The sequence below is a fragment of the Erythrolamprus reginae genome, chromosome 7, assembly GCF_031021105.1.
Source record: "Erythrolamprus reginae isolate rEryReg1 chromosome 7, rEryReg1.hap1, whole genome shotgun sequence".
In the NCBI taxonomy this organism is placed as follows: Eukaryota; Metazoa; Chordata; class Lepidosauria; order Squamata; family Dipsadidae; genus Erythrolamprus; species Erythrolamprus reginae.
In genome coordinates, this window is record NC_091956.1 from 32,752,227 (window position 1) to 32,768,020 (window position 15,794).

Genomic DNA, 15,794 nt, shown 5'->3' on the forward strand with positions numbered 1-15,794 from the left:
ATTCAACCCTTTAACATATTTCAATGTTTCGATCACGTCCCCCCTTTCCCTTCTGTCCTCAAGACTATACCGATTGAGTTCATTAAGTCTTTCCTGATAAGTTTTATGCTTAAGACCTTCCACCATTTTTGTAGCCCGTCTTATCAATATCTTTTTGTAGGTGAGGTCTCCAGAACTGAATACAGTATTCCAAATGTGGTCTCACCAGCACTCTATACAGCGGGATCACAATCTCCTTCTTCCTGCTTGTTATACCTCTAGCTATACAGCCAAGCATTCTACCTGCTTTACCTACCGCCTGAATGCACTGTTCACCCATTTTGAGACTGTCAGAAATCACTACCCCTAAATCCTTCTCTTCTGAATGAATGAATGAATGATTTTTCCTTAGGTCCTTTTGAAACCACATGTTCAAAAGTCAATTGCAGAAACATTTAAGCTTCACAAATACTATGATATAAAATATAGTTCTTTTATTTGAAGGCTTATTCTGAATCTTGACATTTTTATGAGAAAAGAGCTTTATACACTTAAGAGATGGTATTCCTCTCTGTGCGATTATGAGATGGAAAAGTAGCACATTTTCTCTCTCCCTTTCATTTGTTATCAGCATTCAAGCAAGTATCCATGTATGTATCAATTCAGGGTCCCCACTCCCCGGACTGACGACCGGTACCGTCCATGGCCTGTTAACAACCAGGCTGCACAAGGTGAACAAAGCTTCCTCTGCACATGTGCAGGATCTAGGTAGTATGCAAAGCCATCTCCTCACAGTCTGTGGAAAAATTGTCTTCCAAAAAACCAGTCCATGGTGCCAAAAAGGTTGGGTACAGCTATATTAATATATAGATAAATATGCATGTTTAAATGAAACGATACAGTTAGTCAATCAAAATATCTTCCTCTAACTCAGTTCTTCTCAATTATTTTTTGTTACAGCCCCTCCCCCGTAAGAAGTCAACATTTTGTGCCCCACCCCCAACTGTCAACTGGGACAATTGTGGGCAATAGTCGATGTGTTTTCACTGAAAAAACTCAAGCAGCTTATCAGCATGATTGCGGTGTAATGTGTTTAAGTGATGCCTTAATGTATTTGGTTTATGCTGTCCGCTGCCGTAGTCACAGTGAAGCCAAGCACTACATGTGCTTCATTATATTTCCTCATCTTAGCTTTCGGGAGACTTACGTTTGTCTCATTATCTCTGTCTCTCTCCTCCTTTCTTTTCATCCCTGTTAAATATTTTTCCATGGTATCTCTTAAGGGTTTGTTATCTGCACTTCATATCTCCTGCTCTGTGCTGTGTGCCCCTATTCCCTGCAGCAAAAAGACCCCCAGTACATTCCCTGGGGTCACGTGCCCCCCAGCATCGCTCCGTGCTCCCCGGGGGGGGCACCCCATTATTTGAGAAGTGCTGCTCTAACTAACTACTGACATAAACTAGGATTGTGTTTACTTGTCTTTCTTTGTACACACTTAATGAGAAAGCCAAAGAGACCTTCAGGTTTTAGATGACAAAGTAAAATTAATCCACAATTTTTTCAAGCTCGATACCCAGACACTCTCCCAAATTATGTCAGCAGTATTTTGTTGTTTTTAAATCCAAGTACTATACTGAGTCTTGTGAATGAGTTGAATTCAATAATGTGAGAATAAAGTTTACCATTAGCAAATTATGGCTTCATAAATCCATAAAATGCTCAAACTAGTCCAACAAAATTAATATTGTAACTATAAATATGGGCACTGATAAAATCAAACAAGAGGCAATATTAACTGATGGAAATGGATCTTTAAATTATTAAATAGTATAACAGACTGTTTGTGTGTAAGATTGCAGCAGCTTCTGCTTTTTAAAAAACAACCATCAATAGTAGATAATGCCAAACAAAGGACAATGCAACATAGAACTTACCAAAAAAATACCCAACTGAAAAGGAAATCTAGCAGCTATTCTGTAGAGGCTTATATCAATAAAAATGTGGTCATGTTTTAAAAGACTGTAAAACTAGCATTGAATCTCCTTCCCATGGAGCTTCCAAATCAGGATAACACTGAGAAGAAATAATTGGTACATTTTACTTCATAAACAGATGAAGCGACATTCAGGAGAGCATTCACTCACTCTCTCTCTCTCTCTTTCTTTCTTTCTTGCGTTTGTATTAAATGTTTGCCTATATGTATTAAATGTGTGAAGTGTCGCAGATGGTGTTGTCCTAGAAAAAGTGGGAGAGGGACAACACCACACACACACACACACACACACACCTTATATATTTTACTTGGTACTCTTCAGCTATGATCTGTTCTACAAGCAGTCCACACTTAGTGACTGCCTCATTATTCAGTGACTGTTCACACTTGTAATAGTAATGAAAAAGTAACTCTGTGACTAATTCTCACATTTTGACTTTCAAAGGTCTGTGAAGCAAACAAAAGCTGAATGAGATCATAAACACAATCACAGTTTCACTTACCGTCTGCTTTGCTAACGACCAAGTTGGTAGTTACAATCGTGGTCACTAAACAAAGTCCATCTCTATACAATTTTATTTTTCACATTACCAGGAAAAGACTCACAGTATAACATATTTTACTATATCTGTGCAGATGTAGTGATAGAAAGGTTTTTTGTAGAGAAGCAAATGTGGTATTTGTTTGCAACTGTTTAAAACAGCAATACTGTATAGTTTTCTAATATGAACCAGGAGGCAACCATGCAATTCCAGAAAAGATGAAGTTGCATTAAACAATTGAAGACAATATTTTACTTCTGTGTAATCTGAAGCATTTTTTTATTCTTTCCACTAAAAGAATGTTGATAAGAAATTATGTAATCAGGATCAGGACTCTTTTAGCATAATTAAATAAAATCTGAAACAAAGCAAGTAAATTTGCTATAAGGGAGAAAAGTCAATAAAAGGAAGATCACCTTCCAAAATGGATTAAATCAAGGCTGTGGAGAAAAAGCTTGCAAAAAAATCTACTAACTCATGCTTTTGGGAAAGGCAGGTGGGAAGTGACTCAGAATGCTGTGATTGCTCTTGGCAAATCTCCCCCCCCCCCCTGTTCATGTGACACAAAATATCCTTTGCTTTAACACAAACTATCCTTTGCTTCCTCATCCACATATACACAAAGAAATAGCTAGTGCTGGTAAAGGAGTTGGAAGGAATGACACAACTCATGCTCTCCATGCGTTTCCTATTTTGTTAGAAGCCTTCCATAGCCTTTTCTTCTATAAAGTGAGTTTCTCTGATGAAAAGTAACAATGGAGAAGGCAAGTCTAGCCTATGAAAATATCCTGAAATCACCTGATTGGTAATCTTCAAACTAGAAATATTTTTCCCCATATTATTGCTGACTATCCAAAAGTCTAACTCCGTGATGGCGAACCTGTGATACACAGAGCCATATCTGCCAGCACGCGAGCCATTGCCCTAGTTCAGCTCCAGCATGCATGCGCATGCCAACCAGCTGATTTTCACTCGTGCGGAGGCTCTCTGAGGGTGTTTTCGGCCTCCCAGGGTGGGAGAAGACATTTTCTCCCTCCCCCAAATCCAAGAAAGCCTCTGGAGCCTGGGGAGGGCAAAAAATGGGCCTACTGGGCCCACTGGAAGTTGGGAAATGGGTAGTGGGGAAGGGGGTTGTGTGCAAAAGCACAGAGCAGTGCATGGGGGTTCACACGCACAAGCAGGGGAAAGATGCACGGGAGCATAAAATTATGGGTGTGGCCATGCATACACGCATGTGTGATAAAGAATATACGTACACTTCTGGCAGCCAAAGAAAAAAGGTTCGCCATCACTGGTCTAAGTAGTGTCTTCTTACGTTAAGATGACAATCAATGGACAAGTTCTCCTGTCCTTCCTCCCACATTTTATATTGTTCCAATAAAAAACCTGAATATTTTGTTTCTATATCACTCAAGCATCCCATCTTTGAGTCACTTCTTAGCACGGAAAATTAGGGGTTTAAAGCATGCTAATTGGAAAGATAATGCACACTAGATTAATAGGTTACTATTGCCACATAAATATATAGATATAGATATATTGCATTATAAAATATATAGCTATAAAGAAGGAGAAGGGCAGTACTCTCTTTTGGGAGCTTCAATCAGCACAGCGATTCAGAAAGGAAAAGCATATCTAAAGACTGCTAGAATGTAATACATTACTAAATATATTTAAAGAATCTAAATGGTATCTTAATTATAATTCACTAACACAATATTATTTTGCAATTTTAAAATGATTAAGTTTAAAAATACTAACAACCACCTGATACATTCTGGTTTCAGTCTTAGCTTTAAAATTGTTTCAAATGTCTATTTCTTTTCCATCTTTCATACATCAAGTATCACTTTTATCCACATGTTATTAAAGATTAGTGCACTTCATTGCAATGAAAAGTTACTATTACTCCATAGGCCTTATATCACTTCAGCAGAAATATGGCAACCTGTTTAAGGATGCAAGATGTTCATAAATGTCATACTTGCACAAAGCATTAAAAAAAAAAGTTTATTGCATAATCATAAGCTTATATCATAATGCTAATTACTACTTATTTTCACACATTTTAAGGTCCTGTGAAGTTTAAATGACAAATAAAGGCCATTATTCAGGCAGCCATGAAATGAATTGGCTCTGCCCAAAGGAATTTTTGACCTCTATTTTTCAAACACCAGTCTCTTACATAGCATGGCAAACTGCTTTGAAACCTCAGGGGAATTTCTGAGGCAATTTGATCAATGCTGCGTAAGGGACTGCCATTCAAGAAAAAAAGGGCAAGCTCTGTTGGGCACACCTAGAGTTTTCTGGATTTTGGCCTTAAATGTTTGGCATTCAAGAGCAACACTTTAAAAAAAAGTCTTCTTTTTATGAATGCTATTTTTATATACAACAAACAGCAGCTACCTATGGGATTACTAGATGATATAAGTATAGTTGACTCATGGGATCAATTAAAAGAACTACCATTTATTGCTTATAAATTTTAAATAATTCTAATTTTTAACAAACAAGATTTGCCACACACAGGAAAAGCAGATTTATAATGTGCATACAACAAATTAGAGAATTATTCCACTTCACTGTGCATTCTGAAGTAATTTTAACTTCAAAAGAAATATGGTCAGAAGTTCAACTTAAGTATAGCCTACATAAAGTTAATATTGCAAACTTCTTTATTTAGAATCATGCAACTTAAATATTTTAAATACAAATAAAAAATTAAATTCAAGCTGATCTTACTGAAATGATTCACAATTATTTCCACAAAAGTAAAATAAACATAATACAGGCAGCTACAATTTAAAATTAAATGTAGAAAAAAACCCTTTAAAAATAAGCAGAATTTGCTATACTTACTGAATATTTCTCCTGCTGGCCCATAACTCCATGGTTAGCTGGGATTGCAAGAGGTTTCATAATGAACAAACATATGCCGAACTTAATTTGCACATGATATACTAATTTATCATGAATAGTAATCAACCTCTACTGCAATAAATTAAATTTAAAAAAAACAGAGGAGAAGCAAGCCAAGAGCTCAAAGTATCGTTCACAAAATCTCTCACATGGATAGTGCAGAAATATAATCCAAACAGCATTTGCCTCCATTTTTGTAACACTTTATATCTTAAGCATGCACAGAGGTAAAGTGCCTAGCAACACCATACATATCCAGCATTCTTCTACAAGAAGCAGGAGCATTCCCTGAGACCAAAAAGGAGAAAAAAGGGAGGGGGGAGCTAAAATGGCTGACTGCACACAAGACTCCCTCAAAAAAGCTTAAAACCATATAGTATTAGTCAGGATGCAGCAAGCAGCTTTCTGTACACAGCCCAGATTGTTATTTCTCCTGCTTAGTTTGCAATCACAATGACAGAGAGCTCCTATGCCCCATTTTTTAAAAAATAAAAAATTAGGGCAGAGCATCTGAATAGGACCTCCTCCATGGCTGCTAATGATGCTGACAGGATGACCAGTGATCTCTGTTCCCGTCAACTAGCCAAGTTTGCACAATTAATCTAAGCAGCATAACACTGACAGACATTTAATTTAATAATGTCTGTCCCTCACATTCAAGGAAATCATGTCTAACACCAGGAACGTCACTAAGCAAAAGGGAGAGAGAGCACCAAAGGCACATACACAGAGAAAAACAAACCTAGAGAATCATGAGTCTGAATGTAATACGCCAATATAATTACGTTATTGTGCTTACTTTGGAAGACCATGGCTGCAGGCAGTTGGCATAGCAACGCACAAGGAAAGCCATTTCCTTGGTAGAAAGAACGCTTCCTTTTCTAAATAAAAAATTCCTCTTAGGATACAAACGGCATTGCTGCTTCCTGCAGAAAGCAAAGACACTGTAGTCTGTCTCTTAACCTGCACACAGGCACCCTCAATGCAGTTCTAATGATGTAAGTCGATCTCTCACTGCCTCCCTCCCTTTTCCCCCCATACAACGAAAAATTCAACTCAAATGGAAAGACAGATTCCTTGCAGCTCGCCCCCTCAGCTGCTTAACTATTTCACTCATTAAACTACAGATGGACAATTCAAATAGAGTAACAAGCGCTTGCCTGTATTATATCGGCTTCTGTAGGTCAAGCAAATCCCAGAGGGGAAGAAATCCATTGACTGCTGGCTCCAGTGCCTTACCAATGCAGGATAGGAATAAGAAGATTTACTTACTTAACAGTCTCCAAACTAAATATAAATGTTCACCAAGATAAATATAATGCATAGCATTGGTTGATACCTCATTCCATACTTCATCCAAAAATAATATTGCACCAAAGCTGTAAATATCTAATCATTAATGGAGTACTTGACAAGATTTCAAATTTACAGGTACAGGTACCATTCATTTAGTGACTGTTCAAAATCACAAAACACAACTGAAAACATGATTTATGATCATTTTTCACACTTAACAAATTGTTGCAACATCCCCTTGATCATGTGATTGAAATTTGGTCACTTGGCAAACTGGCATGTATTTATGACTGTTGCAGTGTCCTGAGGTATATGTCCTTTTACTACTTTTTGCCAAGCAAAGTCAATAGGGAAGCCAGGTTCAACTTAACAAGCATGTTAATAACTAATAACCGCAATAAAACTAATAAGCAAAACATCTGCCACTTTGGTTAAATGAACATATTTCTAAAATCACACACACACTATAGGCAATAATTTTCAATAGTATGAAGTCCTTCAGGAAATTTCGATGGGAATAACATTAACACTTGAAATTGTTGCAACTGTTTCTCTTGTCATATTTTATCTAAAGAAATCAGCTGAAATATTCCTAAAATACAGAGATTATAAGACTATTTTTCTTTTTTTTAAAAAATGCTGACATGCTATCTTTTTAAAAAGTTCAGACAGGACTTAAATAGAGGTATAAATCTTTCTGAAAGGGGGTAAGGTAATTTAAAAAAGGAATTATTTGAAAAAAAATTAAAAGCTTGTATAGATCTAAAATCATTTTATTATTCTAGGAACCTTAAATGTAACAATATAAATATATTATAATGATCTATCACTATTGCTATGAGAGCTTATGCACCAAAGATAAATTCCTTGTGTGAGTAATCACACTTGGCCAATTAAGAATTCTAATTCTAATATATTTTGCATATTATATTTAAATGTTTGTTTATGTAGGCAATTTTGCCACTATATTATCCTATTAGTAAGTATTCAACAGCAATGTTCATAAAGTACTAAAATATATATGTGCATCTGAAACAGAATTTAATGCACTCTGGATTATCTTTATTTTTCAATAAAGATGTATACAGTGCTACTGCTTGCTTTTGTAGAGACTACTTCTATCATAGATCTCAAAAAAAGAGATCAGTGCCATGGGAAGAGATTCTTTCCCATTTCAAAACTTTATATTTCATTTATTCTCTGAGCCTGAGAAGTTATAAGTTTTTCCTCTACTATCCACAGAAATATTTGGGAAATATTAGTTTCTGTATTCCTATCTTCTAAGATCTCATCAGACTGACAGGAAAACAAGAACAGATACACTAATCTCTAGAAAAGATGACCAAATTTATTCTCTATAAGAGGAGGATAACCTGAAGACAATAATCTGTTTAATGCTACAAGAACTGAAAAGGAATGATGAAGTTTTTGTGTAAAAAGTCTCTTGTTGAGTTTTATTTTTGAATATCTTGTTTTAAATATATTCCTTGTTCTAAATTAAAATAATTCATATTCTTTTATCCCTTTCTCCTTTAATGTTTTATCTTTTTAAAATTGAGATGCAAAAAAAATAATACTTTCTTGATTTTTGACCCATATTATCCAGGCAAGGGTTCCCCGTCACTGGTGCTACTGGTGTGCTCCCGGTGACTGGTGCAGGTGCATGCACATTCGGCAGGTGGGTGTGGGCATGTTGGCATGAGATTTGGCTCCTGCCAAATCTCACACAGGGATGCACACATGTGTTAGATTTTGCTAATTTTTCGGCAGTTTTTGCTTGATGGAAGCAAAAAAAGGTCAAAAATCGGCAAAATCTCCTGTGCGCGAGCGTCCTCATACAAGATTTGACTTCCTACGCATGCTAAATCTCACGCAGGTTCATGCACACATGCATCAGGGACACGGAGCTGCATATGTAGCTCCATTTTATCTACTGGACGCCGTCCTCCACCATTCCTCCAGGAACCCAATACTGATACTATCACAAATCTAAGCTTAATTAACCATATGACTGGACTATCAGGTGCTTTACAATAGCAAAAACATTCCAAAAATAGGAGGAAAAAACTGTCCAATCACTGAAAGACATTTTATTACAGACAATTTGCTGCATCCTTCTCCCATCCAAAAAAGAAATTGGAACAGCCTTTGATTCTAACATAGGCAATTGAATAGCAGTCCCATGTGCCTCTCAAGCTAATTACAATGTGCAAAACAAGTTCTGTCAAGCACAAAGGATCAGGATCATAGCTAAGTTATAGTTCAGAAAGATTTATTGCTCTACTTTGGAAGTGGATTTGGACATGAATTTGGTCAGCACTACATTAGCTCTAGATAAGGGCCCACAGAATTCAAGGGGGGCTGGACTTGAGTCACTTGTGGCAACACAAGGACTCTAAACTGATGGTGTATTTAACTTTACCCTCCAGCACTTCCTGTTCTTCCACAAGTTCATCAACAGTTCAGATGGTTGCTTTTAATGGTTGCTAGCAGTACAAAGCAGACTTTTTAAAATTTCAATAAATTTAGAGGACTAAGTAAGTAACGATAGGGCAGAACATAAGTCATAATCCAAATGATACATTAATTTTGTCCATTTGATAAGTTGCCTAACAAAGAAACCCAATGAAACATCAATATAACAGTAAACTATAAAAGTAATTGCTTTAGACTTCTCTACATATTCCATTTTTAGACAAACTGGGAAAAGAGATTCACTGAATAAATCTCTAGATGATTTATCTATAATATATTATCAGCTTTTCTGAGTTATTGTTATTCAATGTTTTTGCTTTTTTTTTAGATTAATGCTTTATTTTATTCTATTAGACTTCTTAAAACTGAAGATCTGCTCAGATTGAAATGAGCTTTTATACATTTTTACATGCTAATCCATGTTTTAATAACTATAATGTGCTACTGTTAATCTTTCTATTGCTGGTTATTAATAAAAAGGGAGGGTGGGAAATTAAATGCAGCAGCATATGAGCAACTTATTGCAATATTCATTCTAGAAGAAAATACTTAAGGTTATTTTTTATTCTCTCAATATTTTCATCAATTTTTTGAAAGAAAAAATGTCTTGGAAATAAATGTTACTATCTAAATTTTTATTTTTAATGTCCTTTAAAAAATAGACACCTTATTTTCATATCTTACCCCCAGTATAAAATTATACAGTGATCCCCCGTTTATTGCGTCCCCAACCATTGCGAACAGGGTACTTCGCTATTTTTCAACCCGGAAGTCAAAAATACCATCTACGCATGCGTGCCGGGCACGCATGCGTAGATGGCAGCGGCTTCCCTGGGTCTTCCCCCTCTTGCTGGCGTCAGCGAGGAGTTTCCCCACCGCCCACGCAAACTCCTCGCTGCCGCCCGCCCTTCGCCCGCCCACGCCGTTCATTCTCGCCGCTTTTGAGCTGTCCGGAAGCGAATTCGCTTCCGGACTCAGCTCAAAACCGCCGATAGCAAGCGGCAAGGAACGGCTTGTCTCGGCGCTTTCGAGCTGTCAGCTCGAAAGCGCCGAGACAAGCCGTTCCTTGCCGCTTGCTATCGGCGGTTTTGAGCTGTCCGGAAGCGAATTCGCTTCCGGACTCAGCTCAAAACCGCCGATAGCAAGCGGCAAGGAACGGCTTGTCTCGGCGCTTTCGAGCTGAGTCCGGTCAGCTCGAAAGCGCCGAGACAAGCCGTTCCTTGCCGCTTGCTATCGGCACTTTTGAGCTGAGTCCGGAAGCGAATTCGCTTCCAGACTCAGCTCAAAAGCGCCGAGAGCCAGCGCCCCCCGGACCCCCAACCCGGGTTTGGGGGGCTGCTAGGAAGCCCTCCATGCCGGCGGCAAACAGCCGCCCCGCCCCCAATCTTCGGCTCCTCGCTAGCGCTGTGGGAGTAAAAACACCGTCTGCACATGCGCAGACGGTGTTTTTACTTCCGCATCGCTACTTCGCGAAAACCCGCTCGTTGCGGGGGCTCCTGGAACGGAACCCTCGCAACGAGCGGGGGATCACTGTATATCTATATTACACACACACACACATACATGTATCTGTCCTTTTTTTCATTTTTCTATTAGGTGTTTTACTTAATTACTTTTAATTAATAAATTAATTAATAAAAAGTACAAATATATTACAGATCAAAAGAATATCACCAATCATCTGGTTTATATTCTCTGCCTTCAGTGATTATTTTATTTACACAGCAGCATAAACTAAAGGTATTAAAACAGGGGTCCACAACCTGTGTACTACCAGGCCATGGCCTATTTGCAACCAGCTGTGTGAGTGGTGGGCAAGCACGCACGCACACACACACACCATTCACATTACCGGCGGGCAGCGGTGCTCGCAGCCCCAACTCCTGCTCACACAAATGAAGCTATGCATACATTTCCATGCATGCATGCATGCACACCTGCAAAACCATCCCCTCTTCTTCACCCACAACCCAGAAAGATTGGGGAAAGCTGTATTAGAACAATTCACCAATAATTTCTTGTCAAAACCAAGGAAGAATAGAACAGGCAATATGATAAATAGATAATATCAAAACAATTAAAATGGCAACAAGAACTTTTGTGACTATCTAGCACAGGAGTGGGCAATTAATTTTGCCTTGGGGCAGCATGAGAAATTGGGATGGTTTTAGAGGGCCAGATTAATATAATTAACTCAGTTCTACCCAATACTGTATATTATTGGACAGAACTGAGTTAATTATATTATAATTATAAATTAGAATTATATATTATATTACATTATATTTATTATATTATATCAATCACTTATAGTATTATATTTTATATTATATTATATTATATTATATTAATTATAAATTAATTGCCCACCTTGTTCCCTCCATTTCTCCTTTCTTCCTTCCTTCCTTCTCCAGATGGAGAGAAGCTTCTGTCTCTCTGATTTTCTCTGCCTTTTATTTCTGTTTTGGGGCAGTTCTTTACTTCTCTTTCAAAATATTCCTTTCAGGTGCCTCTCTTCAACTGACCTACATTATCAGTTGAAAAAACATAGTGGAGGCTTTGCCTGAAAGTAGCTATGGATTCATTTTCTTCCTCCTCCTCCCTTTTTTCCCCCTGAGAGGTGAGGTGGGGGGTTTGCTTTAAATTTCTTGGAAAGGCCAATGAAACCAATGAACAATTAAAAAATGAGCATTTATTGGACTTTTGCAAAAGGGCATGGAAAGAGAATTTCTCCTCTCTTCTTTCCTCCCTCCATTTCTCCTTCTTTCCTTCCTTCCTTCTTTCCTTCCTTCCTTCCTTCCTTCCTACCTCCGCGGGCCAGTCACAGACAGCGGGCGGGCCGCATCCGGCCCCCGGGCACACTTTGCCCAGCACATAATATAAATTACAGAGCGAGTGGCAAGATCCCATATAATTTGAAAAACAATGGATCTTGCAAAGAATCAGACTGAAGAAAAATATACCATGCAACTTTATTATAAAACTGGCATGACAAAATAGAACTTGGAGCTATCCCGTTTCAGGTTTCAATACACACACACATACACATAATAAAGATGGCAATTTACTCAATGCTAAGTAGATAATTGCAGACAAGGAAAGGAATATAAATGAGGGGGGGGGGCTTTTTAATTTTGTTTTCAACAGGAATGCACAGAAGAGTCAAAATCCAGTGTAAAATTCTGACAACCAAGCCAGATTTGTCAAACAGTCCACATTATATTATATTATATTATATTATATTATATTATATTATATTATATTATATTATATTATATTATATTATATTATATTCACAAGAATGACATGCTAATAGGATAGTTATTCCCTTGCTTGGCAAGGAGCCTCACTGAGTATTTTTGCTCTGCCCTCCATTCTGTTTGTCAGGTCCAAGAGCTTGGAGGCCCTGTCTCATCATCTAGCTGCTCTAGTTCTGTTTGATCAGCCTAATGATAGAATTCAAATAATTTAACAACCAGTCCTCTGCCCTAATGACTGGCTAGGTAAGCGTAGCCATGGGTCATGTGACTGGGTGGGCATGGGTAACTCAACATCACTCATCAAAGCCAGCCCGGCCTCCTGGCCACTCGCCTCAAAGGCAGAGGTAGGATTCTGCCGGTTCGGGTTAATCCCATCAATGACTGGCCCTGCCCACTTTTCCGCCCGTTTTAAAGTCCACAAGTCTTAAAGTTGACAAGGTTGGATATTTCTGAGCTAGATGTTCTGATAGATAATGTTTTCTTCAAATTTGGCAACTTTTAAGATGTGAAGACTTTAGGAGGTATAAAGAGTCTGGAAGTATAGCTGATAGAGAGGTGTGTAAAATGAGACAGAAGGAGGCGAAACAGATAATATATGCTGCTAAAGCCTGAAAAGAGGAAGAAATTGCCAAATCTGTAAAGAAGGGGGATAAAACCTTCTTCAGATATGTTAGTGATATGAAGAAGAAAAACTGCAGCATCACGAAGCTTAGTACCGGGAATAATATATGCATTAATGGGAATAAGGAGATCGCTGACCATTTCAATAGCTGCTTCTGTTCAGTTTTCTCAAAAGACACCTTACAAAATAATACTATAGAGGGATATAGCATTGCTTCCAGCTGTATAGATTCATCTCCAGTGATCTTAGAAGCCGATGTCTTAGAAGAACTTGAACGATTAAAGATAAATCAGGCAATGGGTCCAGATGGCATCTACCCCAGAGTTCTTAAAGAACTCAGATCTGTCATTGCTACCCCACTAACTGATTTGTTTAACCAATCCCTGTTAACAGGAGATGTTCCTGAGGATTGGAGAATGGCCAGTGTTGTGCCTATCCACAAGAAGGGCAGTAGAGAATCTGGTAACTACAGGCCACTTAGCTTGACATCAGTTGTAGTTAAAATGATGGAGACTCTACTCAAAAAGAGGATAAATCAGCACCTTAAAAACAATAACTTATTGGACCCAAATCAGCATGGCTTTACTGAAGGCATCTCATTGATTTCTTTGACTATGTCACAAAGGTGTTGGATCAAGGTGGTGCCGTGGATATTGCCTATCTGGAATTCAGCAAAGCCTTTGATACAGTTCCACATAAAGAGCTGATAGATAAATTAGTGAAGATTGGACTTAATCCCTAGATAGTTCAATGGATTTGCAGCTGGCGGAAGCGTAGACATCAGAGAGTTATTGTTAATGGCGAGTATTCTGAGCAGAGATTGGTTACAAGCGGTGTGCCACAAGGGTCTGTTCTGGGTCCTATTCTTTTTAATATGTTTGTGAGTGACATAGGGGAAGGTTTGGTAGGGAACGTTTGCCTATTTGCCGATGACTCTAAAGTGTGCAATAGGGTTGATATTCCTGGAGGCGTCTGTAATATGGTAAATGATTTAGCTTTACTAGCTAAATGGTCAAAGCAATGGAAACTGCAGTTTAATGTTTCCAAATGTAAAATAATGCACTTGGGGAAAAGGAATCTTCAATCTGAGTATTGTATTGGCAGTTCTGTGTTAGCAAAAACTTCAGAAGAAAGGGATTTAGGGGTAGTGATTTCTGACAGTCTCAAAATGGGTGAACAGTGCAGTTAGGCAGTAGGGAAAGCAAGTACAATGCATGGCTGCATAGCTAGAGGTATAACAAGCAGGAAGAGGGAGATTATGATCCCGCTATATAGAGTGCAGGTGAGACCACATTTGGAATACTGTGTTCAGTTCTGGATACCTCACCTACAAAAAGATATTGACAAAATTGAACAGGTCCAAAGATGGGCTACAAAATGGTGGAAGGTCTTAAGCATCAAACTTATCAGGAGAGACTTAATGAACTCAATCTGTATAGTCTGGAGGACAGGAGGAAAAGGGGGGACCTGATCGAAACATTTAAATATGTTAAAGGGTTAAATAAGGTCCAGGAGGGAAGTGTTTTTAATAGGAAAGTGAACACAAGAACAAGGGGACACAATCTGAAGTTAGTTGGGGGAAAGGTCAAAAGCAACATGAGAAAATATTATTTTACTGAAAGAGTAGTAAATCCTTGGAACAAACTTCCAGCAGATGTGGTAGATAAATCCACAGTAACTGAATTTAAATATGCCTGGGATAAACATATATCCATCTTAAGATAAAATACAGGAAGTAGTATAAGGGCAGACTATATGGACCATGAGGTCTTTTTCTGCCGTCAGACTTCTATTTTTCTATGTTTCTAATTACTACGCAAGATCATAGAAGACCTGCGCCCCCTAGTGGGAAGATTGTAGAAGACAGCAGACTTTAAGACTAAGACTGTATGGAAGATCTAAAGAGGACATTATACCTGGATTGATTGATTGATTGATTGATTGACTGATTGACTGATGATTGACCAGTGACTAAGATCTGATTTTATATCCATCAATATTAACTATTATGAATTTTATATTGCATATTTTATATATTTGTTATGCATTTTATTAGTGTTTTAATCATTGCTAATTTAATCCATTTTAATTAAATTATTGGGGGGGGGCTTTTTAAGTAATGGATAACTGGGGTGGATGTAATAATGTGTATGGGATGAATGATTGGTATGAGTGGGATGGTTGGGGTGGGTGGGGTTATGGAATGGATGAGGTGAATGGAAATGGTATGAATGATATATTTGGCCCACCTGACGCTAGAGAGACAGGAGGGGAGGGGGCACCTATCTCTGGGATGGCAGAGGGTCGGAAAATTCCGGTGCTGCTGGGGAGAGGCAGATATGGCGGGAGCCACGGAGCTAGCTATTCCAGGGGAAGGAGAGATCGCTGCTTAATAGAAATCCCGTCTTCCGGCTCCGTGAGTTCAACCCTGGGTACTGGTGATGAGTGTAATTCTGGCCCTGGACTCAGGCTGCTGCTACTCAATGCCAGGTCGGTGGTAAATAAAGCTCTCCTCATCCGGGATTTGATTCCGGATGAGGAGGCCGACCTGGCATGTGTGACTGAAACGTGGCTGGGCCCAGAGGGAGGAGTTCCTCTCTCTGAAATCTGCCCAGCCAGGTTTCAGATATGGCATCAGCCTCGACCCCAGGGAAGGGGGAGAGGAGTGGCTATTATAGCCAGGGAGAGCCTTTGCCTGTGTAAACCCG

General features: G+C 38.5%; 1 protein-coding gene across 6 annotated transcripts in view; it reads right to left on the bottom strand.

The window, feature by feature from the left end:
* Positions 1-15,794, bottom strand: part of RAPGEF2 (Rap guanine nucleotide exchange factor 2) — a 245,238-nt gene that overhangs the window by 88,445 nt on the left and 140,999 nt on the right. The window contains exon 1 of one of the 6 annotated variants that reach the window (XM_070757288.1): positions 6,233-6,301. The exons of the other annotated variants lie outside the window; for them this stretch is intronic. Within the exon in view, the coding sequence (XP_070613389.1) occupies positions 6,233-6,286 (54 nt within the window). The 5' untranslated portion in view covers positions 6,287-6,301. Of the gene's footprint in view, positions 1-6,232; positions 6,302-15,794 lie in introns of those variants that run through there. 6 annotated transcript variants of the gene reach the window in all.